This window comes from Mastacembelus armatus, chromosome 10, assembly GCF_900324485.2.
Source record: "Mastacembelus armatus chromosome 10, fMasArm1.2, whole genome shotgun sequence".
In the NCBI taxonomy this organism is placed as follows: domain Eukaryota; kingdom Metazoa; phylum Chordata; class Actinopteri; order Synbranchiformes; family Mastacembelidae; genus Mastacembelus; species Mastacembelus armatus.
In genome coordinates this window covers 26,783,377-26,809,172 of record NC_046642.1, presented here as the reverse complement: position 1 = coordinate 26,809,172, position 25,796 = coordinate 26,783,377, and the positions used below count along the sequence as shown (strand labels likewise).

Genomic DNA, 25,796 nt, shown 5'->3' with positions numbered 1-25,796 from the left:
TCCCTTACAGAGATGAACAACCGCACACACTCACACTCACTCCTATGGGCAATTTGGAGTCACCAATCAACCTGGCATACATGTTTTTGGACTGTGGGAGGAAACCAGAGTACCTGGAGAAAACCCACACAAGCACAGGGAGAACATGCAAACTCCACTCAGAAAGGCCCCTGCCGGTTACGAGCCCAGGACCTTCTTGCTGTGAGGCAACAGTGCTAACCACTAAGTCACTGTGCCGCCCACATACAAAACATCATAAGGTGAAAGTCCAGGGTCCCTATAACAAGTGGCTCCCACTAAATAAAACATCTGCATCGCGTGAATATGACCTGAACTGTTCACAGTCAGCTCAGCCTGCTCCTGTCACACCAGAGGCACTGTCATGATATCATAGACAGTGGTGAGGATGAACAGTTTGGGCCTACTGAAAGTATCCCAATACTGAGGCCAGGTCAGTTTGATGGATCAGTGTTGTGGGTTCTCTCCCATAAAACCAACGACAACACTGGTCAGTTTAGAGTTTATGGTCTTTATTTTTTTTCCCACTTTCAAACAGTGAAGTGGGTAATATCACGTTTCCCTTGGCCATACATGTGCATTCAGTTGGCCAGTCACCTGCAGCTATGAACATGGAAAAGTTTGCCAAAGTTTACGTTTTTTTCACCTCAATATCAAAATGAAATATCTGAAGAGGCGGAAGAACCAGCCATGCCGTCCACTGAACAAGCTGCGCCCACATCTGTCACTACTTTTGCCAGTACTGGTGATGCGTGCCCTATCTCTGATACCCAGCCCCACAGTCCGATGGTAAGCAAAATCATGCTTTCTGATGACCCAGCGTTTTGGCCTGAGAAAATAACTGACCAACAAAGATGCAGCATTGTCAAAAGGGGACCAGTTAAAATAAAGGATTTTGATTTTTATCAAAATTGTGACAAAACTCGTCGTTTTACTGCGGAATGTTATTACAAAAAAAATTAAAAAAGAGGAGAAAATACAGAGAAATTGGTTAGTTTATTCAGTCAGTAGTGATTCTGTGTTCTGCTTCTGTTGTAAGCTATTTAAAAGGGGAAGCACCTATTCACTTACTAGTGGTGGATTTGCTCTCGAATCAATATCCACAGTCACTTAAAAGAGCATGAAAAAGGCAAAGTACTTCATGCAAATATGCAAACCTGGCGCAAACCTGAAGACAGACTGATATCTGGAAAAGCTATTGACTGCGTGAGTCGGGAATTACATGCTCTTGAAGCAGAATAATTGCTATTGTCTGTCATTTAGTAGAATGCAATCAGGTACTAAGAGGGCATTCAGAAAAACTTTTTGAGCGCCATAATGGCAACTTTCTTGGACAGGTAGCGCTCATGGCACAGTTTGACCCTATAATGAGTGAACACCTTAGAAGAATTGAGAAAAAGGAGACCAAAACGAGCTCATTGCATTAGTTGGAGAGAAAACAAAGGATGCAATTCTTCAGGAAGTAAAAAGACAAAGTACTTTTCTGTGATAATGGACTGCGGCCAGATATTAGCCACAATGAACAACTATCCTTGGTCCTTCGCATAGTGAATTGTGAGTCACTGGTGGGAACAAATATTGCAGAACACTTTGTTGGATTTGTCAATGTGAATGATACCACAGGGAAAGGCTTGTTTTATACCCTAATTGAGCATCTTAACAGTTTCAGATTGAATGTTTCAGATTGTCATTGTCAGTCCTACCATAATGGGAGTAATATTATGGGACCCAAGCAGAGAGTCCAGAAAAGACTGCTCGAGATCAACAACAAGGCTCTATGCATTGCCTGCAGCAGTCATTCACTGAACTTGGTTGTGGCGGATGCTGCCAAGTCATCTGTGCTTTCTTTGAAATTTTTTGGCATTCTTCAGCATCTGTATAACATCTTCAGCTCATCAGTACAATGCTGGTCAATCCTGCAAAACCATGTGCAGCTCACTGTCAAAAACCTGTCAACAACTAAATGGGAATGTCGCATTGACAGTATGAAAGTACCATAGTTGCCTTAACTGAACTTGGTGAACATGCAGCAGAAAAGAAGGATGGAGAGACACTGTCTGTGGCACAGAGTTTGTCTAAGGAACTGACATCCTGGCGGTTTGTTCTTTGTGTTCTGATCTGGGACAATGTACTTTATCAAATTAATCGTGTAAGTAAACTTCTACAGAGTCCCAAAATGTCAATTGATGTTCTCGAACAGGAAACAATGTCAAACATTTTCTCCAGGAGTACAGAGACGGTGGACTTTCATCAGCTCAAACACATACAAAAGAAATTGCTGAAAAGATGCAGATAGACATAACCTTTCCTGTTGCATGACAAGGGAAAAGAACTCACGTTTCTTTATGACAGAAAAGAGGAGGCTCAGTTCACACCAGAGGAACAACTCAAGCAAGATTTTTTTCTTCCACTGCTTGATACAGCACTTACTAGTGTCAGTGAAAGGTTCACACAAATTGACTTGTTTTTTTTTGTCTGTTCGTATTTCTATATTCGGCTGATAACATGAAGAAGGCAGTTCAGGAGGGCACTCTTGATAAATCATGTAAGAAACTGGAGAGCAGACACTGAGAGACATTGACAGTCGGGACATGATTCTTGAAGTGAGGGCAGTTTTTCCAGATCACATCTCTACGCCTGCAGAGATGTTAGAGTATATCTACAACAATCTTTTGGAGCTTTATGGCAATTTAAACATAGCCTTGCTGAAGGTAAAACCAAGACCTTTAATTTCTTATACAGTAGCTAAAGGAATTCTGTATCATTTTGAAGACAGTGGACACTTTTTTTTGGACAATTTTTATGTTTATACCAAACTATAGACAATTTTGCGTGCTGTTATGCAGTTCAAAGTACAATGAATCCAGTTTTTATATGTCTCACTTAATTCTATGTACTCAATATTATTGTTGTGCAATTCAAAGAAAAAACTTAGGCAAGACTGTGGCACATGGGGCCCCAGATCCTCACTTTGCTTAGGGCCCCCAAAGTGGTAAACACACCCCTGTCCAGTGTGCACCCAGGATCACCCTACATCGGATAACTGTTTGCATTTTATGGTGGGGGTATGGTACATAGCTAAACATCAGGTTAATAATGAAAGATGTTGGCAACAGAACATGGTGAAATATGGTGCTTGCTTCTCATGATGCCGGAGTGCGTAGTTGCCGTTCCCGTTTTGCTATGCTCTGCAGAGTAGGAACAGAGTGGGAACAGGTGAGCAGCAGCTACTCTAGGGTAGGGCATCTACAAAAGAACTGCGTCTTCCCAGGCCAACCTAAACAACTGGCTAGTAAAGCTAGAAGCCAGACTGGCCCAACCCAGCAACAGTAGTTGAGCTGCGCCAATTGTCATGGCGAGGAAGAAGGACCAGAGCCCCAGGCAATGTATGGATTACAGACCACTAAATGAGCAGGCAATTAAAGATGCTCACTCTCTCCCACGTATCCAGGACAATCTTGACACACTGTCCACTGCAAAGTATTTCAGTACATTTGTCTTAACATTAGGGTACTGGATGGAATAGAAATGATTCCTGGGGCTTGCAAAGCAGCTGCTTTCTGCATCCGAAAGAGGCTTTTTGAATGGAATGTAATGTGCCGGCAACGTTCCAAAAACATCTATCCATTATCGATACCCGCTTATTCCTAACCAGGGTCATGGGGATCTGCTGGAACCTATCCCAGCTCTCTTTTGGGTGAAAGGCAGGGGTACACCCTGGACAAGTCTGTTCCAAAAACATGTGCTTTGTATATCTCGATGACATTAATTTCACCGGGTGGGATTTTGCTCAAACGTTGGAACAGCTTAGTCAAGTGTTGGCCAGGCTGTGTGAAGCCATCTTAAAACTAAAACCATCCATCCTGTTTCGGGAGCAGGTGACTTATCTAGGGCATATTATTTCAGCCAAAGGTATTGCCACTGACCTCCAAAAGGTTCAAAAGGTTGTTGGATGGCCCACACCTAAGAATGTGTCCATCAGTTTGTTAATTTAGCCTCATATTACAGGCAGTTTGTGGAAAAGTTTGCCAGTCTAGTCAAGCCACTTCATGAGCTCAGTATGCTAAGTTTCACTGGATGGCCAAATGCCAGGAGGCATTTATGGAACTGAAACAGTGATTGACCTCAGCACCTATACTATGCTATCCCCTAGACTGTCGTGTTATTCTTGGACACAGATGCCAAAAACTGTGGGACTGGAGCAGTCCTCTTCCAGGTACAAAGAGGGGTGAGAGGGTCCTGGCCTACAGGAGCACTAGACTGTTAGGACAAAACAGATGACTGCACTACTAGCCAGGAGTTCCTGGCAGCAATGGAGTCCATCTCCCATTTCAGGCAACATATGCTCGAGAGACCATTCACCATTTGGACTGACCACAACAGCCTGGTTGACTAGACTGAGCGAGCCAGAGGGCCAGCTTGCTTGTTGGTTAGATAAGTTGGCTGACTATGACTTCACTATGACTGCTTCAGCATCCAGAAAAAAATAGCACCAAAATGTGGATGCACTGTCTATTAGGCCCTGCTGGAGGTCTTGGTCCTGCTCCATACCAGAACCTGGCTGTAGTGGTGACCACCTGGAGCACAGGGAGGTGCAGTGCAACCTGAACAACAAATCTGCTGAGGACCTCCTGTCTTTAGGGATACTCATCACCATTTCGAATGAGATTGATAATCATCTCTATCTTCATTATTAGGTATTATTTTTAAAGTTGCTATCATCGTATCAGCATGCATCTGAATCTCCTTCTGATTTCAAAATCTTCATGTAGACTCTTGTACAGATTGAGGTATCTTTAATAGAGTGGATAGCTCAGATAACTGTTGTTTTAAAGTGTGTATTTTGAAAAAAAAAACTTTATGTTAAATGTAACTTTAACAAAAACAAAACAGCAGTAGCTTATCTGGAAAAGTATGTTAAAGCATGACTAAAAATCACAAATCATCCATTACTGATATGCTCATTCCTATCAAGGATCTTTTTTTTTCTTTTACAGGAAAAAAAAGGATTAATTAATTAATTTTAACTTTCTAAGATTGGTCAGCGTATTTTCTTCTGGAGAAGCAACAGAAGCAGCCTCATGGTAACACTCATGTATGGTTTTAGAATGTCTACAGACTCCCAAATACAGTGATTTCCTGCTGTTGTGAACCTGTTAACCTGTGGGTCATATACCATGTTGAAGTCACCGTCTATTATAAATGTCAGAGTGACCAGAGTGAGGTGAAGAATGCATGAAGGAAGAAGGAGTCATCAACATTTGCCCTCATCGGCCACCGTAAACTTGTAATCAGACTGTCTGCCTAGTTAAAGGCTGAAAAGTAGTCACTGTGCTGTTTGGTGTGTACCACTCTGAACATGGACCACAGAAAGCTAAGGAAAGAGTTGTCTCAGGAGATTAGAAATAAAATTATAGACAAGCATGTTAAAGGTAAAGGCTATAAGACTGTCTCCAAGCAGTTTGATGTTCCTGTGACTTTGTTGTGTCTCAATTGTGTCTTTTTTATATGATGTGCCACAGATGGTATCACTGATCATATACTGTAAGTTGTAGTTAGTTAGGTATGTTAAACACAAAAAATATATAACTTAATCTCAAAGCCTACATCTAAGAAATTAAGTTAATTCACCTTATTCAAAGTTTTGAAATCTTTGCCTTTCATGGCATAAAGAAGTGTTAGACAATGCCAAACTTCTCTGTGTTATAGTTGGGATTGGCTCCAGCCTGTTATGAAATGGGCCCAATACAGGATAAGCATGTGTTCAGTTTGCTTGGTGTTCGTTTCTTTATCTGTTATTACTAACTGTACTTTTTGCTTCCCTTATGTTTTGCAGTTAATATCCTGTCCAAGGGGCACAATGGATGTGAAGCATTAAGGGTCTTCTTCTTTTCCTTTCAGTTGCTCCCTTCAGGGGTCACCACAGCGAATGATCTGCCTCCATAGGGTACTGTGATAATATTAGGCACTATTGGACTGGAGGAACATTTTCATTCTTGTAAGAAATACTGGAGGAAGGTGTGAGGACCAGATCACACCACTGTTTCCTCCAGCAACTTAACATGTACATTATGTCTCCATATGTCTAACTGCTTTTCTGTCTAGTTAAGAACTTCAAAAGAATCATTCTTGTCCTGTCAATGAAATGTAAAATATCTGGGATTGATCGGGTGGGCGACCCCTTACGTGACTAAGTATATATATACACACACATACATATATATAGGGCAAAATTAACGCGTTAACGCAATGGAACTAATTTTAACGCGCGATTAACACAGCACACTCCTGTTTGAAGTGTGGCCTATAGTAAATGCAGCCATAGACAGTAAAGAGTGCAGCAGCAAATAGAAATGGAGAAAGAAAAAAGTCTTCTGAATAGTAAATTCATTAACAAAATGATGTCTGCAGATACTTAACACCTGCCACATCCATACCTTGTGAAACATTGTTTTCACTGTCAGGGCATGTTGTTCAGAAAAAGCGAGCTGCCCTGTCATCTGAAAATGTAAACAGGTTTGTCTGTTTGAGCAACTGGCTCAGTGCAAAGAAAAATAATATGAACTTGTGTTTTTTCTATGTTCTTTTTTTCCATTTGTTTAATAGACATGAACAAGTTCTTTGAAAAACATATCTACTGTCTTTGAAACATGTCTTTGTTCTTTGTGCTGTGTGTTTAGGGTAGTTTCACTAATTATTAACATACATTTGCATAAAGCATCCATGTTTGTCCATGCCCATGTGATTAGGGTATTAAAAACTTGAGAAGTATTAATTTAAGGTACATGTAGAACAGATAAAAATATACAACTAAGTTGCGATTAATCATGAGTTCACTCATGACAATCATGCGATTAATCATGATTAAATATTCTAATCCATTGACAGGCCTTATATATGGAATTTAAATGCTAATAACTTAGTTATTAAGGCCTCAGAACTTGCAGACATCACTTCTGCCAAAAAAAAACAAAAACAACAAAAAAAAAACAAGTTAGTGTTGCCACAGTGCACACAATTTGATCAGTCTTAATGATAGTATTAGAAAAAACACACTATACTGGAGACCTATTGGTATCATGGCTAGGGTCCATTCAGTCCAGCCAAACTACAGGTTTTTATTAAGACCATAAGGAACATGACAACATGGTGACCTGTTTTACTGTTAATGTAAATGTAACATGGCAATTATCTACAGTGTGTCTGTAATTAAACTAATCAGACTCAGCAGGTTTATTATATGGTGGTGTGATGTATTTCCCTCTCATACCCAAAGTTTTAGTAATCAGAGCTGTGAAGAGCATCTACTTCCTGGACTGATTAGAAAAGAAATGAAGACAGAGCTGGTCTAATGTACACACACAGTGCTGAAATAAGTTAGCCCATGTTCTTGCGATTTCCATAACCTCTGCGATGAGTGTCTTTCCAGTCATCCCAGTTTCTTGCTTTTAGTACAGACTCCTCATCATCATTTTCAGCTTTTTTCTCTTTTTCTTCTTCTTCCCTTTCTGTTCCATCAGTGTTGTCATCCACAGCGACTCTTCTAGGTATCCCCTGGTCAGGGAGGACTCCCTGTTTCTTGTGCTGCTCATACCAGTCATCCACTGTCATAATGGGAAGGCTGGGATAACCTGCTCCGAACACCTGAGCCTGTGAATTAAAGAAATCCACTATCACACTGCTGCACAACATGAGAAAACTGTGGCCTGTCCACATAGCACCTGTTGTACCCATCAATCAATCTATTCCCCTTTTAAATACAGAGGCAAATTGACAATATCATCAGCCAAGAAAGTATTGCTAAATAAAGGACAGTAGGTCATAATGACCCAGCTAGTTAGGCAGACACAGCAGCTAGGGTAGGACCAAAGAATGGCCCAGACTAAAGCCAAGCATGCATTGTGCGATTTTTAACAGTCCTTAGCGATTGTTGCTTGTCACACTGTACGGATCACAGTTGTCATAATGTGAGACTGTACGACAGTCAAGACATGTCAAAAACGGACACACACAAGAAGACTCATCCAGAATTTTGCATCATTAATCTTTGACACATTTAGCCCCGCATTTTCAAATGCTTCAATGAATAACCAGGCTTTTTGTATAGCCAAATTTCCTTGTGAAGTAGTGTTGAAGTAGTATTAAAAACAAACAATAATAAATTGTTTTATCTGATGCAAAATCCAGTGTGACATTTTCCCCACATAGTGACAACTTACACACTTGATAGGGTTACATGTCACAGATTCAAAATATTCAAAAGTCTGTACTGAAACAAGATATGAAAATGAAATAAATACAACACATGGCCAAGACTATGTATGTGGTATGTCATTTTTAACAATATGATGAATTAATCCCAAGATATATAAAAGAGTGTGAATAGCACTGGTCTCCCCCAGGGGCGATGTTAGACCCTTTTTAGGGGTGCTCAAGCCTAAATTTTGTCTCAGCACCCCTGAAAAATAATCATTTGGCCTATTATTAACTAATGTTAGATTTTGTGAACATGTTAACTTGTTTTGTAATCAATCACACTTGAGTGAGGACAGCGAGAGAATTCCCCACCAAGCCTGGAGGAAAACGTATTGACACGGAGCTGTCATGAGCCCAAGCCAGCAACCACATGGATGGCAAAAATCCAAAAGCTGAAAAGTACTTGTTTTTTTATATTGTTTAAAACGATTTTTTTGTTGTTCAGGACACCTCCAATTATTTAAGATTTTCTGACTGACAGATTGCACATTTTGATTATCTTATGGTTGTAATATTTATTTTGTATTGTAAATGGTGGTACAGTCTCACCTGGACAACATCCTTGGTAAGGATGAAGGGTTTCATTGGAGGCCTGTCTGGTTGAGGTGGCTGCTTAGTAGCACTCTGCTTCAGAACATCCATCTTCTTGAGAATCTCAACCTCCTGATCGATGCTCTCAATTTCCTCAAGACACACAGTGACCCATCTCTCGACAATCAGAAGATAATAATTTCTGCTGACTTCATCATTGGCCTGTCCACTGTCCACATCTCTCCGTATGTCTGACAGTCTGGCTTCCAGCTCTTTCTTCTGACGATACCGCTCAATCTTTGCTCGTCTCTGTGCTGCCATTGCAACCAGGTCCGTTGGACAGCGGACAGACTGGAACAAGAAGCACACATCACAGTTCATACTAACACCTGATTTATTTTTCATCTATGCTTAAAGGCTTTCGCCCCATATTTAATCACTCTGTGAAATGCATTCATCCTCCCATCACTCACCACCGTGGGGGTGTGTTGCAGTTACACAAAATCAACATTGGGCGAAAATTCTAATTGTTTTTTGTCATTCAGTGAATATCGGTTCAATGAAGCACTGATGTCTGCATAAACTTAAAATTATGTGAAGACAAACTCAGAACATGTAACAAAAGTGAAGGTTGCGGCCTTCAGTGATAAGGAGTATGAGAAATGTATCTAACACCTGTTGAGCAAGGAGAAAAAAGTGTGATGTCTTCACTCTCCTCATGCTCATGATTCCTTACTGATGTGGAAAAATAATTTGCATCTATTCCCAAGTTCTCCAGCAACCAGTCTGATCAGAATAAGACAGAAATGAGGAAAAACGCTGTTCTTCTAAATTCTCTACAGGATGGAGAGCTTGTTGTTTCTCACTGCAGGCCAGCCTGTTTCCTGTGATTTTTCTTGGTTGAGTTGCTGCAGGCTTGGGTTTAATGTTGAAGCAACCTTTTCATGCAGTCCATTCTTATATGCCCTTATAAATAGAGCAGCTCATTCTCTACTGTCACTTTTTTTTTTCCTTCTTTGGAATTTCTTCTTGTCCTTTCATTTTTGAGAGTGCAATATTGCTGCCAGTCCTTCAGTTCTTCTGTTTGCTAGGAGTAAATACTGGGTCGTATTGATTTTAAAACTACTACTACTAAAACTATTTTGCTCAAAGTGAACTATAACAGACTGGTTACACATCTGTAGTAAGCTAGTATTATTATCTAAGAGTGGGACAGTGAGAGACAATCTTGCTACTCTACCTCAAAACAAACAAAAGTAACAAGATGCAAGTTTTCACATTGTTGATAATTTCACTACAAAGGATGCTGTCTAATAGGAGAACACTAGTTTTGTGCCTTTCATTTTGATATTTTTTACTCTTCTTGTAGTTTAAAAATGTAATACTGGTCATGGATTTGTTAGAGAAAAGAATATAATGTCTTGATATACTTCAGTTAATGTCCTGCATTAATCTAACTTTGAGATATAGCTAACATGAGCAAAGATGGTAGTTTGAGGCAAACTGTCTCATTGTCCCACTCCAAGTTGTCAGATGACAAACTTCTCCATAATCACACAGACAGGTTGCCAGTAAAACCAAAGCAGCAGAAAGCAGGTAAAATAAGAAAGATCCCAGATTCCGTTTCATCAGATGAAGATGAGTACCTATGTTTCCATTTGGAACGGTTGCCCAGGAGAGACTTGGGTCTAGTGCATCATATGCAAACAGTGGGATCATGAAGAGTGCACCCCTGGTAAAGCAGTTTATGTATGCCAGAACTGTGATTCTGACCATGAGCCGGACTAGTTTAGGTTTGACTTGGCTTGAGATTTGTTTGAGTGTTTGACAGGTTTGATTTAAAAGCTTGACTGAAATTATTTTCTACTTGTAGTTGGAAATGGTTTATTGGCTACGTTCCAGGATTTATTCAAGTTCAATGAATAACCAGGCTATTTCGGTAGCCAAATTTCCTTGTGAAGTTGAAGTAGTATTAAAAACAAACAATAAATTAATTACTGTTTTATCTGATGCAAAATCCAGTGTGACATTTTCCCCACAAAGTGACAACTTACTCACTTGATGGGGCTACATATCACAGATTCACTCTCACGATATTCAAAAGTCTGTACTGAAACAAAATATGAAAATGAAATAAATACAACATGTGGCCGAGACTATGTTCTTTAACAATATGATGAATTAATCCCAAAATATATAAAAGAGTGAATAGCACCGGTCTCCCCCAGGGGCGATGTTAGACCCTTTTTAGGGGTGCTCAAGCCTAAATTTTGTCTCAGCACCCCTGAAAAATAATAATCATTTGGCCTATTATTAACTAATGTTAGATTTTGTGAACATGTTAACTTGTTTTGTAATCAATCACATGTAAACGAAAAGTAGAAGAAAAAGTAGGTAGCAATGAATGTCATGGTGGAGATTACAAACACAAACAGCCTTAGATGAAAATTTGAAGTTAGCAAATACAGATTCTGACTGTTCCGAATGTGAACACTGGGGTCACTGGTTGTTAAAACTGTGACTTGGAAAGTGTGTGGTTACAGCTTTATGGTGTGAACACTGTCAACCAACATTAGCTGACTTAGCTGTGCACCTGCCAGGTAATGAGCAAACCGATGCAGTTTGAGATTTCAGCGTAAGTGGAGATGAAATAGCAATAATGTGCTTCTTAACAAATTAAAGAAGTTTCAGTTTTATGATTACATAAAATGTTATGGTAACTTTGCTCCACATGACAAATTATCAAAGCATTATATCCTTTATAGGGAAGTGAAGGTCTGTACTTGCATACATGAATATATGTTTCTTTCCCTCAAAGAAAACAACCAGGTTGAGGTGAGGCAGTAAAGTCAAAATGACATCACATGACTGCATTGTCCAAAACAACCCAATACTCAATTAGAATGACATAGCTAAATCAATAAGGATCAAGTTATACCTCTTATTACATAATGGAGCTGTCATCGGATGCTAAGTTTGCTATTTGGTTGACAGCACAAAGAGGGAGAGAGGAGGATACAGAGGGAGCAGTGGGCCCTAAATAAATGTCACATTCTGCTGAGGAGCTGAGCCGCCCTAAAAGGCTGATCTTAGAATCGCCCCTGGTCTCCTCTACGTAGCGTTCACTTTATCACCATGGTGACGGCCACGATGTGGTAGCTTACCGTTACTCGGGCCGGTCTATGCCGTCAATAACCGATGATAGATAACATTAGCTGTACGAACTGTGCCGTGTCTGTATCTTCTCACAGACCCAGCATGATCTAACGGTACATGATACCACTCACCTCGGCGGCGGAGAACTCATTTTCGTCAGGGTTTTCATGCGTCGACTTTGGCAGCTCAAACTGTGATATGTTATAGTCCTTGCATCTCCTCAGGAAATCCATAAAGTAAACCCTGGCTGTCTGCACTATGTCTAATCTCTTATCTCGGCTGACTTGTTTCATGGTGAGCGCTCCTAAGAGTGCGGGCAGGAGCAGGTACTTGAGGTCTGCCGTGGCGACCTCCTCCAGGTCCTCATTACGGCTGAACAGGTCGAGCTGAGACGCCATTCGGGACGCTTCTTCTAACATACTTATACCACGTTTTACTCTAACCTGGACACTGTTAGAGCCCAGTGCCTCGTTTGTACTTTCTACCTCCTCAAATATCTTCCACCCACGATCTAGCAAGTCCGATAATATGGGAGGGTTTGCCCCTGAAAGCAACGCTGCTCTAACTTCGTTGTTGTTTTCGCACTCCGCCATCTTGTCATGGTTTCCGGGTTTCGTCTTCTTCGTCTATTTATGGCGAGGGATTTTTTTTTTAAAACGAATACTAGGGCCCACCACAGGTCAACGTTCACAACTACATTTGTGGATACACAATGGATACTTATAGATAATGCTTCTCCAGGGGATTTGTTGGGTTTGCATGTTAAGTGCCTTGAGATAGTTTAAGATATCTACAAAGTAACAATTTTTGACCAGTCAGAATGTGAATTTTAGATACCTACAAATGAATTGTGACTAGTAATATATTAGTTTTGGATATCCAAAAAGATATTTCAGATATCTCATACATGTGTAATATTTAAGATATCATTAATTGGAATTATGACTAGTCAAAATGTAATTATAGATATCTATAATTCACATTGTGGATAGTCAAACGTCAATTGTAGATATCTGAAAGTAGTTCCAGTAGTCCCCTTCAAGTCAATGAGAAACTCACTAGTCAAAATATCATCACAGGTATCTGAAATTACCCTGTTATGGACTGATGACCTGTCCAGGGTGTATAAGTGGGTATAGATAATGAATGAATGAATGAATGATTTTATTTCAGACAGAAAAAACACATTAAATAGCTGGTTTATGAGTGTGGTGTGTGTTCTGTTCCATTTGATGTGAAAAGAAGACAGGAGGAAAGAGAGGAGAGACAGTCATAGATACTGTTTTCCAAAAAAACAAAAAAAAACAAATACACATTTTAGCTCCTTGTTTCTGAGTTTGGTTCACTTATGAATGAATTTGTTAAATGTCTTTGAAATTCATAACATGTGCAGCTTAATATTATGTTACTGCGTACAAATTTTGTACTAGTTGAATAAGAGCAACATTCCCAAGGAACAAAACAATGTGGTGCATTTACATCATATAATGCTGATAGTATTGCAGGACTAATGTAAAAGGGCAAGAAAATGCCCTGGCTTCAGCATCACTGAAATACTCTGGGGCACTAAACCAGGAAGATGAAAGTTTACAGTAATACATAACTTTTTTCTCTGTTCTATTACTATACATGAGACATCAGAATAAAGAAACAAACACTGAGTACAGTATGTAAAAACAAAAGGGTACTTTAGTGTTTCTTTTGTAATGTTTTTAATATCCATCACCTTGGCTAACTAGCATACTTGAGGTTTGGTTTTACAGTTCTTCCAAACCTGGTGATGACTTGACCCAAGGGTTTAGGGTAACGGGGGGGGGTCAGAAGAAACGTCACTCTTGCCCTGCTCCAAGTCTCGCTCAGATGGCCCACACTGTTCGGGTTGATCCCTCGGTTGGGTTGGGAGGAGTCAATCTTTGATGGTGAGGAGGGCTCTTGGCCCAACAGTTTGATGGGGCGCTGGTTCCTCCTGGGTGTGTCGCCTCACTCTCTTGCTCTCCCTTGTCAGTTCTGTAGGGGTTGAATGGTAACTTAGAAGTGCCTGGTGGCGGTCGTCCTGTTTCAAAGTCCATTTTGCAGTTCTCACAGCTTGTTCAGCCATGCTGTTGGATTGTGGGAAATAGGGACTTGAAGAGATATGTTGGAAATTATACTCAGCTATAAAGTATTTGAACTGTTCAGCTGTGAATTGGGGTCCATTATCAGTCATTAACTCCTCTGGTATTCCAAAGCGTGCGAAGACACTTTTCAGCTTCTGTATTACGGTTTCTAAGTTTGTCTTTGGTAGTTCCAAAACTTCAAGCCATCTTGAAAAGTAGTCAGTCACAATCAGGTAATGATGACCTTTGTGTTCGCGCAGGTCAGCAGCAAGCTTTTTCCAAGGTAAGTCAGGTAATGGTGTAGTGAACAGCAGTTCTCTGTTTTGGCTTGGCCTGTAGATATTGCAATGTTTGGATGATGACACAAGCTTTTTCACATGCCTTGCAATGCCAGGCCACCACACAGCACCCCTATAACGCTCTCTGCACTTAGGAAGGCCTTGGCAACCCTGATGAATCTTCAGGAGATTGTCTCCCTTCATACTTTCAGGGATCACAATCTGCTTGCCTCGTAGCACCAGCATTCTTGGACATAGCTGAGGACACACTGCAGTTCACCATCCGTTCCTGGATGGAAATTTTGGACAGCTGGCGCAAAGTGTAGTTTTATACCATTTTTCCTCAGTCTTTCCATTTTTCTGGAACTTGGGAACATCAGTGACTTTTGATTAACATCCCAATGACAGTTGTGTAAGCTGCTTGAATTCTGGTATGGTTTGGCAGTCATAAAATACCTGTGCTGTGAGACACCAATCACTGTTGTGCAGGGTTCCACAGTCGTGCCATGTTCAATTTACGTCATATAAATAACAGGAAAATATACAACATTTTATGTCTAGCTGCATGTCATGTTCCCTTATGGGTCCGGGGCTTTATCCCAAATGCTCAAAGAGAAAAACAAAAACAATGAGATATGATTAAGGCACTTTAATATCAGAAGTAATCATATTCTCCTGGTACAACCTGATATGGCAAAGACAGAAATTTAAAGCCCCCAAAAGTTCTCACAGCAGATAAAAATGTATAGACTACCTCTGAAGTCTATGGATGTTTGTACTTCTCATGATATATACTCAATACAGCCATTTTTGCTTCTTCCTAAAAATAATTCTCAGCAACAGGAAGTGTGAGCAGTCAACATGCCATGTGCTACTATAAAGGGAACGTACAAAGAATAACTCTCAGGTGTCTTGTAACATGGTAGTTTTAAAATGGATGGGGGCAAAAAGTATTTTGGTGCAGTTCATAACCGACAATGCAGGTGTCATTTATTTGAATGTCATAAATGTTACTCTTACACCCAAAGATGGTATATGAAGATGGATGATGTGTCAACATTTCCTGCCACTAAGCACAATGGAGAAAACCTTCACACTTGCAGAGGACATGCCCCATGGTATAAGACAAATTAATCTTAACAAATATTGTTTGAAATATTCTATTACAAAACTGTTAGAGAAGAAAGAAAGAACGAGGCCAGAGTTGTAATTTCATGCAGCCAAAAAAGAATCTGAATTTCTCTGAAGAATCTCATGCATTTTATAACCTTTTTTCAGAGTTTCCGATAGAGATAAGACTTACTAGAAACACTAAAAATTTTACTGAATACAAATCTGTATTTAAAACCTTTCCTTTAAACAAAAACAGTGGTCAACACAGAAACAAGACTAACTGGTGGGATGACATTTATTGCGGTATGTCATAGTTAGGAATATTTCTACCATATTCTTATATACCTTTGGTCTAAGTAAATACTACAGTTCCCCTGAGTCTTAGTGCTGATCCCTACTTGGAAAATCCCAACCAGTGTGGTATACTACAAAGGTAGTTCAATATACCCAGGCTTTCTTCTTGAGAGCAGTCTTGAAAAAGACTAAAACGTCACTATCCCAGTTACCTTGTTTTATAGTACACCCCACAGGAGTTGGAATACCACCTGTAGACCCCTGACATCTGTTGTGGTGAACAGGAACCATCAAAGTTGGACTACCAACTAGGCAAACCTTCGCCCCGGAAACTACTTAGGGTCCAAGATGTTCCGGGGCACTAACACTCCAGGTTTACTGTGTCTTTACTGATGAGTGCAAATTAAAACAGAAAATTTGCACTACTAATACACAATAGAAACTGTCATGAACATGTAATGATAAGAGCCTGCAAGTGGATCCTGCATAATTGCCTGGATTTTGAGGTTGCATGTTGTAGAGGGCTTTGAAGGCCCACTTAAATCGCATTGTCAGTTTTAGAGTCAACAATAATGTGTGCTCACCACTTACATACATGAAGAGGAGAGAAATGAGAAGTCATTTAAAATGCAAATTAGGAGTGCCATGGAATTAAAAAAATATTAAAAGATATAGGATCATTTCTTAAAGGAGAATACAACAGAGGAGCTAACACTGTAACAGTGTAGGTGTCAGTAAAGATATTACAGCACTTAAAGATGATGTCACCACAATGACTTTTTTCCAGAATCTGGCTGAAGTAACCTCTCCTTTTTTGCTACTTAATAAATATCATATCCTGTTTCAAGTTCATCCACACACAAACAGTTAAACAAAACTGAATGCATGACCTCTCTATAGTCCCACCAGTTTCAAACTAAATTTGTCTCCTAAATTATTATGCAATCTCACTTAAGGAAATTCAGATTTGTGTCAAGATTCTATTGTAGAAAACAACTTTTGGCACAAGATAGTTTGGAATTCACACTGTTGGCAAGGTCTCAAAAGTGTTGTATTGTTACAGAAAGTTGTATTTTGTTCAAAACTTGGACAGATCAGAAGACACATCATGGCTTAGTAAACAATAAAGTGGTGTTGTTGCCATGGACAGCAATGTTTGCTGGCCGAACTTCCTGTTCTCAATTTACTTGCTGTGAAGCGACAGGGCGATTTAACTCATCAGGAAGCTGCAAAACATACAAGACATTTAGCCACAAAAGCCATTCTGTCAACTGTCAGCAAGTATAACGGTAGGAGCAGAAAATATGAATGTGTGAATGAATTTACCTGTATGGGTATCCATGGTACTTTGCTCTGAAAATGGACAACAGCCAGCTAAAGAACAGCATCACCAGACCAATACCTGCTACACACATAACTGAAACACACACGCACACAGTTTCATAGTTGTCAAAGTTCATATCAAATCATATAACATCATAATCATCTGTAAATGAATATAACTAGTTTTCATTTCAATAACTGAATTAAGGGTCTGTACCCCATAGATCTATATTTAGTTGCTCCTGGACACACTCCGGTGGATTGTTTTTGCTTTTTGCAGTTGTTGGAGTATTTGGTCATTTTTTTCTCTTTTTGTAGCAAGTTAGTGTATTTAGTTGTATTTCTCTTTTTGCTGCACTTTATAATGCTGTGCTTGTGTTGTCAAATTGGTGACAATTTAATTCGCTCATGTTCTGTCTATTTGCATGTTTTCTCAAATTACAGTGTAGAGATTTTTTTATGCCTGGAAATGTACGGTACAGCAGGAAAATAGTCAGTACAATCTTACTAAACAATAAACTTTTGGACAACTTTTAAAAATACATAAAGACTATATATAACAATGTTGAATGGGTGTGTATGCATACTCTTCCTCTTTCCAATGTCAATGTCAGAAGTAGCAGCCTCACACAGCAGCACAATTCCCATGGTAACAGCGGAATCTGACAGTAAAGTCAAGGTTCAGACAAGAAATGCAAGCAATGTCTCACATCAGTCTATTCAAACTCCAAAGTCAAGTCCATACAGTTTAATAGTTACAACCCATAAGTGCCACTGGTGTGTGGAAGTTTGAACTGAGCTCTGGGAAACTGATACACTGATAACAATAGATCAATGCTAGAGGAGTGAAAAAAAAATTGTGAAAGGGCCAAACTCTCAGGTACTGATTCACCTAGTTAGCCAATAAGCAATGAGCTGATATTAACAATGGGGATAAAAATCACTAAGCATTTAGTTTTCATTGGACTGGTGACCTGTCCAGGGTGTACCCTGGCTTTCACCCAAAGAGAGCTGGGATAGGCTCCAGCAGATCCCTGTGACCCTAAAGAGGAATAAATCGGTATAGATGATGGATGGATGGATGTATTATAAAGTGAGTTAATATTCATAAGAATTTCTTGTTTACTTCTAGGTATTCAATATGTGCTGAATGTAGAAGTGTAAGTATGCATTTCACTGAAGGATACTGAAGAGTAGGACAATGTGTGTCTCAGCCACAAATTGAGCCTGACTGCTGCCATGGATGTAACTCTGCAAACACACAAATAATTATACACTATTTTGGTAATTTGCTTGCATATTATACTGTGAATTAATATCTATTGTAAATAACCCATTTGTCTTACAACTTGTCCAGTACTGGGGTTCTTATGTGCATAAGGTGGTCCTCTGATATGGTTCCACATTTGGCCTGAGGTCATGATCAGAACAAAGCACTAAAACACACAAACACATAGGAGCACAAGGCAGACATTACTAAGAACCGTATAGAGGTATGAGAGACTGGGCTAACAAGAATGAACATAGGGCTGCTTAATTATGGAAAAAAATCAGCCCAAGGAGCTCAGAGACAGAACTGTGGCAAGGCACAGATCTGTCCAAGGTTACAAAAGAAATTCTACAGCACTCAAGGTTCCTAAGATCACAGTGGCCTCCATAATCCTCAAATGGAAAAAGTTTGGGACGACCAGAACTCCTCCTAGACCTGGCCATCCAGCCAAACTGAGCAATTGTGGGAGAAGAGCCTTGGTGAGAGAGGTAAAGAAGAACCCAAAGATCACTGTGGCTGAGCTCCAGAGATGCAGTAGGGAGATGGGAGAAAGTTCCACAAAGTCAACTATCACTGCAGCCCTCCACCAGTCAGGGTTTTATGGCAGAGTGGCCCGACGGAAGCCTCTCCTCAGTGCAAGACACATGAAAACCTGCATAGAGTTTGCCAAAAAACACATGAAGGACTCCCAGACTATGAGAAATAAGATTCTCTGGTCTGATGAGACCAAGATTGAACTTTTTGGCGTTAATTCTAAGCAGTATGTGTAGAGAAAACCAGGCACTGTTCATCACCTGTCCAATACAATCCGTACAGTGAAACATGGTGGTGGGAGCATCATGTTGTGGGGGTGTTTTTCAGCTGCAGGGACAGAACGACTGGTTGCAATTGAAGGAAAGATGAATGCTGCCAAGTACAGAGATATCCTGGAAGAAAACCTCTTCCAGAGTGGTCAGGACCTCAGACTGGGCCGAAGGTTCACCTTTCAACAGGACAATGACCCTAAGCACACAGCTAAAATAACAAAGGAGTGGCTTCGGAACAACTCTGTGACCGTTCTTGACTGGCCCAGCCAGAGCCCTGACCTAAACCCTATTGAGCATCTCTGGAGAGACCTGAAAATGGCTGTCCACCAACGTTCACCATCCAACCTGACAGAACTGGAGAGGATCTGCAAGGAAGAATGGCAGAGGATCCCCAAATCCAGGTGTGAAAAACTTGTTGCATCATTCCCAAGAAGACTCATGGCTGTACTAGCTCAAAAGGGTGCTTCTACTCAATACTGAGCACAGGGTCTGAATACTTATGACCATGTGATATTTCAGTTTTTCTTTTTTAATAAATTTGCAAAAATTTCTACATTTCTGTTTTTTTCTGTCAAGATGGGGTGCTGAGTGTACATTAATGAGAAATAAAATGAACTTTTTTGATTTTGGCAAATGGCTGCAATGACACAAAGAGTGAAAAATTTAAAGGGGTCTGAATACTTTCCGTACCCACTGTAAATTTGTGATGTTAGGGTGTATAAATAAAAGTGACTTGACACACACACACATTTATACTGACTGGTAAATACTCCTTGCTAACTTACCATCTCGCTTCATTGCAGACTATATAGCAGAAAGAAAAAAAATGTTTCCAATTTCATAATTCAATCCATTTGAACCAATGAACCAATAAAAACATATTTTTAAGCACATATTGGTGGTTTTGGCAAGTTCTGAATTCACACATTTAACAGTTGGGGTGGATAGTCACCTGTTTACACAATATTTGTGTTATCTTATTACCTTGTGCTACCAAGGTGACCACATTTTTAATTTGCTGTTTGCAGAGTTTCGGGCTGTAATAATAATGAACATGACTTATAATGTTCAGATGTATGAACATGTATGGATGTATACATTTGTGAATGTGTATGTCTTGGCTGATGTTACCAGAGCAGAGAAGGCCCAGACATTCTTGTTAAAGAGAAACTCCAAATTGTGTCTTCGTAGATATGCCAGCCCTCCAATCATAGCCAGGAGAAAGCCCAGCAGGAGAGGTCCAGCATAGTTAGGAGGACGAATGACACGGATCTGAAACAGATCAAAAATGACTATAATCATCATAGGCTTCCATTATTAAAGACTTTTCTTTTTACCAGAAAAGGATCACATTTAGGGCCACTGGTAATGTTGACTCAAATTTAATAGTATGTTTTACCTGCACATCAGTCCTGTCTGCCACCCATCTAGCTAGCTGCTCAGCTGCAAAGCCTCTGACCTGCAGTTCATACGTATCAGACCTGCGAGGTTTCCCTTTGGATGGAAAGTGGAGGAAGGTCGGAGCAGAATTCATATTCAGCTGCAACAAAAATACAGTCATAACATTTAATCATTTAATTTAGTACTGGGGTTTCGCATTTTATCGAACGCCTCATTAAATCTCAGCTCACAGCTTCAGTTTTCAATGTTTCTAAGAAGCTAAAGTTATAACGTTTCTCATCAGATTTCAGGATCAAAGCTTTCCTCCAATTGGAAGTCATCAATTTGGCATATTATTGATTGTGTTCTTGCAATTATTTTATTCTTCGACTTGGTATTTAACATTTTTATAATACTTCTATATTATGTAAACACTTTGTAAAACATATTTTCATGCACATTGCCTCTGTGCAATCATGCCTTCCCTTGCCCTGCTCTTCCTTCACAACAGTTCAAACCCAAACAGCAGTTATTCATCACCTAATGTGATAAAAGCTCAAAAAGAAGCACAGACACAGCAATGGCAATTTCATATTTCATAGCAAAAAAATATGACTCCAGGTAGAATGGTAGAAAAACCAAGATATAAAAGCTAATGAAAGTGACTGATTCTAGGCATGAAGTTGCAGGACGGAAATTTTCAAAAACAGCGCTGGCACAGTTTTATATAGAATGCAGGGGAAAAGGGCAAGAACAGTTTTACACATAACTCCAAAACAAGAAAGTGTCTCACCATCTGAAAGACGTCTGATCCTTCATCAAAATCAACTGATGCAAAGAAGACCTTGTTAGTAAAGGCAGAGGAATAACGCCAAGAGTTGGCCAGCACCTGGAACTCCTCATCAGCTTGTCTGCAATGAAAAAATATATTTAAACTTACAGATTACAATGAAAAGAGCAGCAGTGCTTGCATCTATTGTTCCTGCTTCTTACCTGCAGACTCCACACTGTCTCTGAGGCTGCAGTGCTGTAAACATGATGACCACTGAGTAGTTTCTTGGAGGAGCCTTGACAAAGCGCCGAAACTTATCTCCATTCATTCTGATGACCGAACGCTTGGAGGCCCATTCCATCATCTGAGTCACCTTCTCTGACAGCAAAGTCTACACAGGACAGACACAAACACCACAGCTGATATGTTGGGCACGAAAACAGAAAGAGAAAAATCTAGGAGCCCTCCTTATGCCACTGAATTCAGTGTTAAAGCTGTATTACAGACAAACTACACAAAATGACCAGAAGATAAAGGATTATGTAAAATACTTTATCCATATTCACAAATAAATGTATATCTTATCTATATTTTCATCCTCAAAACAGACTCTTTCATTGCTTCTGCATATCTTTCACTGCTTTTGCATGTGTGACTAGTACAAAATAAAGCTGCTAAACAAAGATCCATGTGTAATATATGTACATGATAAAAACCAATAAAACAGAATATAAGAACTAGATAAAACAGAATAAATTGTACATTTTAAAACAAACATTTTAAATACAATAACATAAATGATTATTGAATACAATAACATAAATGAAAAACACATAATTGCAGCACAATATTCTATTCAAAAGCCTCAACCAGGGGAGCATTACATTCTATGATATTGTAAAAATGCATGTACCAATGTCATTCAGAAAGAAATAAATGGGAGCTTTTTTACTACTTTCCTGTCAACCATCCATAGCATGCTCCACTTTTTTGTAGTTTTTATGACCTTTACTGGTGCAAAACCATAAAAGACTGTAGATAAGATGTTACTAAACATGCTTACACCCCTGAAGAATGAGAGTATTAGAGATGCAATTGAAGTACTAAGAATCTGAGGTCAACTCAGGAGTAGTCCAGCATCTAAACAGCTTGTAAAATGGGAGTTGGTAATGTATGGTAGAAAACATAATATCCAAAGAAATATTCAATGACATTTCAGAGAGCTAAGACAGCAGAAGTAATGCTTATACCTAGCCAATCACATTTAAAATCTATACACTCCCACAAATGTAAAAAGTAATTTATCTGCATTATGATCAATATGTTTATTAAAATCACAAAATGCACAAGAGATATTCAGAAAATTCAAATTAAAACATGGATGGCCAGCGTTTTGGGGGTCATAGATCATCACTGTATGTTGGCTGACATAACACAGTTATAGTATTGCAGTCAAAGGCAGAAAAAAAACGTGTACTTTTCAGCTTTGGTTAGCCGCAGTAAAACAGAGTACATGTGTGTCAATGAGAGGGACTCAAGTAGAACGGTGAGGTTACAGGGAGTAGAGGTGAAGAAGGTGGAGGATTTTAAGTACCTAGGGTCAACAGTCCAGAGCAACGGAGAGTGTGGAAAAGAAGTGAAGAGACGTGTGCAAGCAGGTTGGAACGGGTGGAGGAAAGTGTCAGGTGTGATGTGTGACAAAAGAGTGTCAGCAAGAATGAAAGGAAAGGTGGACAAGACAGCGGTGAGACCAGCAATGTTGTCTGGTTTAGAGACAGTGGCACTGAGAAAAAGACAGGAAGCAGAGCTGGAGGTAGCAGAGCTGAAGATGTTGAGGTTCTCTCTGGGAGTGACGAGGATGGATAGGATCAGGAATGAGGACATCAGAGGGACAGCTCATGTTAGATGGTTTGGAGAAAAAGCCAGGGAAGCCAGATTGAGATGGTTTGGACATGTTCAGAGGAGGGACAGTGAATACATTGGTAAAAGGATGCTGAGGTTAGAGCTGCCAGGAAGGAGGCCTAGAGGAAGACCAAAGAGGAGGTTCTTGGATGTAGTGAAGGAGGACATGAGGATAGTTGGTGTGGGTGAGGAGGATACAGAGGATAGGGTTAAATGGAGGCAGATGATTCGCTGTGGAGACCCCTGAAGGGAGCAGCCCAAAGAATTGCACCTTTCACTGCAGCCCTACTTCCTTTCAGTGGATAAGCATCTTTTATCAATCTGACTTCCGTTAACTGAAGTAATTAATACGGAAACTGTTTTACTCAACATGTTTAATGAAGTTATCTTCCTATCCTATCTAAAAAAAAACATAAATAAAAAATAGCAATACTACAGCAGCAAAGATTAGTGTATTTGAGATATATAAAGCATGTTAGCCATCGTTACTTGAGCGGTTAATGGCTCCTAAAAACAAGTGTGTCCACTTACTGGACTTTTGACTCTCAGATATATCAAAGCACTTTACAGCCAATACTGTGCTTCACAAATACTATTAGTGTGTATGTGTGACAACAAATTAATGTTACTTGTTTCATTCTCGTTATTTACTCGCTGCCAAAGATGACACAAAAACACATTAGCCCAGCTCAGTAGCTTAGCTAACGTGTCTCAAACCGGCAGGGACGACAGACAACTTCGGAAATCCCGTAAACATCAGAGCCGAAGTTTATAGCCTTTCTCCTTTATTAAAAGTATGTTACCTCCTTTTTCTTCTGAGCATCGGCAGGGTCGTGGTGAAAAATAAAAAGAAGAAACAGAAAAACAAAAACTTTCACAAACATTGTGCCACACTGCTGCCAACCCGACGAAACACCATGTCATCTTACTATTGGTCACCTTTCAGCCAATCACAGACAACGTCTTCTTCTTCTTCTTCAGGGTTCATTTATGTGGTATTACTGCCTCCCCCTGGGATTAGTAGTCAATGCCCATTTATTCAGATTCGTGTAATTAGTTGTGTCTCTCTTAAAAGACAAGTATAACTTTTTTGTCTTTAGTATTCATCTATCCATTCATCATCTATACCCGCTTATTCCTATTTACTGGTGACTGGTCACATAGAGACAAACAACCTCACACACTCACACCCACTTCTATGGGCAATTTAGAGTCACCAATCAACCTGACATACATGTTTTTAACAACCCTTATTCACCTTTTAGGAACTTGTTGTAGGTGAACAAGCCAATATCAACACTTGCCCCTGAACTATATGATCTCATGTGGTTGTACTGTCTTCTTTCCTTGCATAATGTCAACCAACATTGTAGATTGTTATTGAAGCATTTTAAAACTGAAATGCTGTTTATTTATATTCAGTGCAGTCTGATTCTCTAAAGGTAAAAGACTTGTTGTTGTGGCCTTCTCCTTAGAAGTTAAGGTTAAGGTCCCACCAGATGGCATATTTTATGATTCAGTACTGACTTTGCAAATGCATTTTTCTGTATTCCTGTTTGTTCTGATGCTCAGTTCTGGTTTGCTTGTACAATTGAAAAGAACCATTACATTTGCAACTTTTTGCATAGGATTTTTATATAGACCAAATAATAACAGTCTGTGTATGAACTATTTAATTTCTTATATTTAAGAACATTTTAAGCAGAAGAAGAAGAAGAACAAGAAAAAGAAGAAGAAGAAGTACTTTATTAATCCCCAAGGGGAAATTCAATTGTTACAGCAGTTATTCTAATTTAAAGGTATTAAATTTAATATTATTTAAATTATATAAATTTATACTAATTAATAAAGTAATAAAGTAATTATTTATTTTGGGGGGTTTGTGTGTTTGTGGTGTGTGTATGTGTGTGTTATTGTTTATATTATGGAATTATAGAGTCTTATGGCCGTGGACACAGACGACTTCCTGAATCTTTCAGTCTTGGCTTTAGGAGGAATTAGTCTGTGGCTGAATGAACTTCCCATTCGCCACAGTTCCTCATGAAGTGGGTGGGCAGGATTGTCCAGTATGGAGTTGATTTTGTCCACCATCCTCCTCTCTGCCACAGCCTCCAGACTGTCCAGTTCCAGTTCTAGTCCAGTCCAGATTTTACACAGTGCACTCGCTACAACAGACTGATAGAACATCTTCAGTAGTAGGAACAGAGTCTCCTGAGGAAGAACAGTCTGCTCTGTCCTTTCTTGAAGAGTGCATCTGTATTGTTCGACCAGTCCAGTTTGTTGTTAATGTGGACTCCAAGGTATTTGTAAGAGTCCGCAATGTCTACTTTGTCTCCAAGGATGGAGACAGGGACTGGGGTCTTCCTGCTCCTCCTAAAGTCCACCACCAGTTCTCTGGTTTTCTTGATATTGAGCTTTAGACAGTTGTTGTTACACCAATCAACAAAGCTTTTTATCAAATGTATGTAGGTAAACTTCCAAGTCAACTAAATTTTGCATACAAATACAACTTTATTTACTAATTTCTCTAATCACAGGTCAGTGTGAGATCTACTTAATTAAATTTAAAATGTCTATTTATAAATAAAACCCATTTTCATT

The 25,796-nt window shown here is 39.5% G+C and overlaps 2 protein-coding genes across 2 annotated transcripts; both read right to left on the bottom strand.

The window, feature by feature from the left end:
* Nucleotides 1-7,089: 7,089 nt before the first annotated feature.
* On the bottom strand, nucleotides 7,090-12,566 carry igbp1 (immunoglobulin (CD79A) binding protein 1). The gene is made up of 3 exons (XM_026331211.1): nucleotides 12,093-12,566; nucleotides 8,824-9,156; nucleotides 7,090-7,668 (listed from the first exon to the last, which is right to left on the bottom strand). Exons 1-3 carry the CDS (start codon nucleotides 12,552-12,554, stop codon nucleotides 7,396-7,398), a joined length of 1,068 nt encoding a protein of 355 aa, XP_026186996.1. The 5' UTR covers nucleotides 12,555-12,566; the 3' UTR covers nucleotides 7,090-7,395.
* A 3,016-nt stretch (nucleotides 12,567-15,582) lies between these two features.
* magt1 (magnesium transporter 1) lies at nucleotides 15,583-24,132 on the bottom strand. Its single transcript, XM_026331027.1, has 10 exons — nucleotides 23,999-24,132; nucleotides 21,515-21,684; nucleotides 21,315-21,432; nucleotides 20,541-20,681; nucleotides 20,273-20,413; nucleotides 18,412-18,501; nucleotides 18,253-18,316; nucleotides 17,653-17,727; nucleotides 17,069-17,159; nucleotides 15,583-16,968 (listed from the first exon to the last, which is right to left on the bottom strand). Exons 1-10 carry the CDS (start codon nucleotides 24,077-24,079, stop codon nucleotides 16,953-16,955), a joined length of 987 nt encoding a protein of 328 aa, XP_026186812.1. The 5' UTR covers nucleotides 24,080-24,132; the 3' UTR covers nucleotides 15,583-16,952.
* Nucleotides 24,133-25,796: the final 1,664 nt, after the last annotated feature.

What these genes read in the sequence shown, in the direction of transcription:
- igbp1 (XM_026331211.1), bottom strand. Translation starts at nt 12,554, where the DNA reads ATGGCGGAGTGCGAAAACAACAACGAAGTTAGAGCAGCGTTGCTTTCA. An exon ending in ATGAGTTCTCCGCCGCCGAG is followed by an intron (nt 9,157 to 12,092) that starts GTGAGTGGTATC and finishes TTCTTGTTCCAG; the next exon opens with TCTGTCCGCTGTCCAACGGA. An exon ending in TTACCAAGGATGTTGTCCAG is followed by an intron (nt 7,669 to 8,823) that starts GTGAGACTGTAC and finishes TTTAATTCACAG; the next exon opens with GCTCAGGTGTTCGGAGCAGG.
- magt1 (XM_026331027.1), bottom strand. Translation starts at nt 24,079, where the DNA reads ATGTTTGTGAAAGTTTTTGTTTTTCTGTTTCTTCTTTTTATTTTTCAC. An exon ending in ATGCTCAGAAGAAAAAGGAG is followed by an intron (nt 21,685 to 23,998) that starts GTAACATACTTT and finishes TGTCCTGTGTAG; the next exon opens with ACTTTGCTGTCAGAGAAGGT. An exon ending in ACACATTGTCCTACTCTTCA is followed by an intron (nt 17,728 to 18,252) that starts GTATCCTTCAGT and finishes CTTTACTGTCAG; the next exon opens with ATTCCGCTGTTACCATGGGA.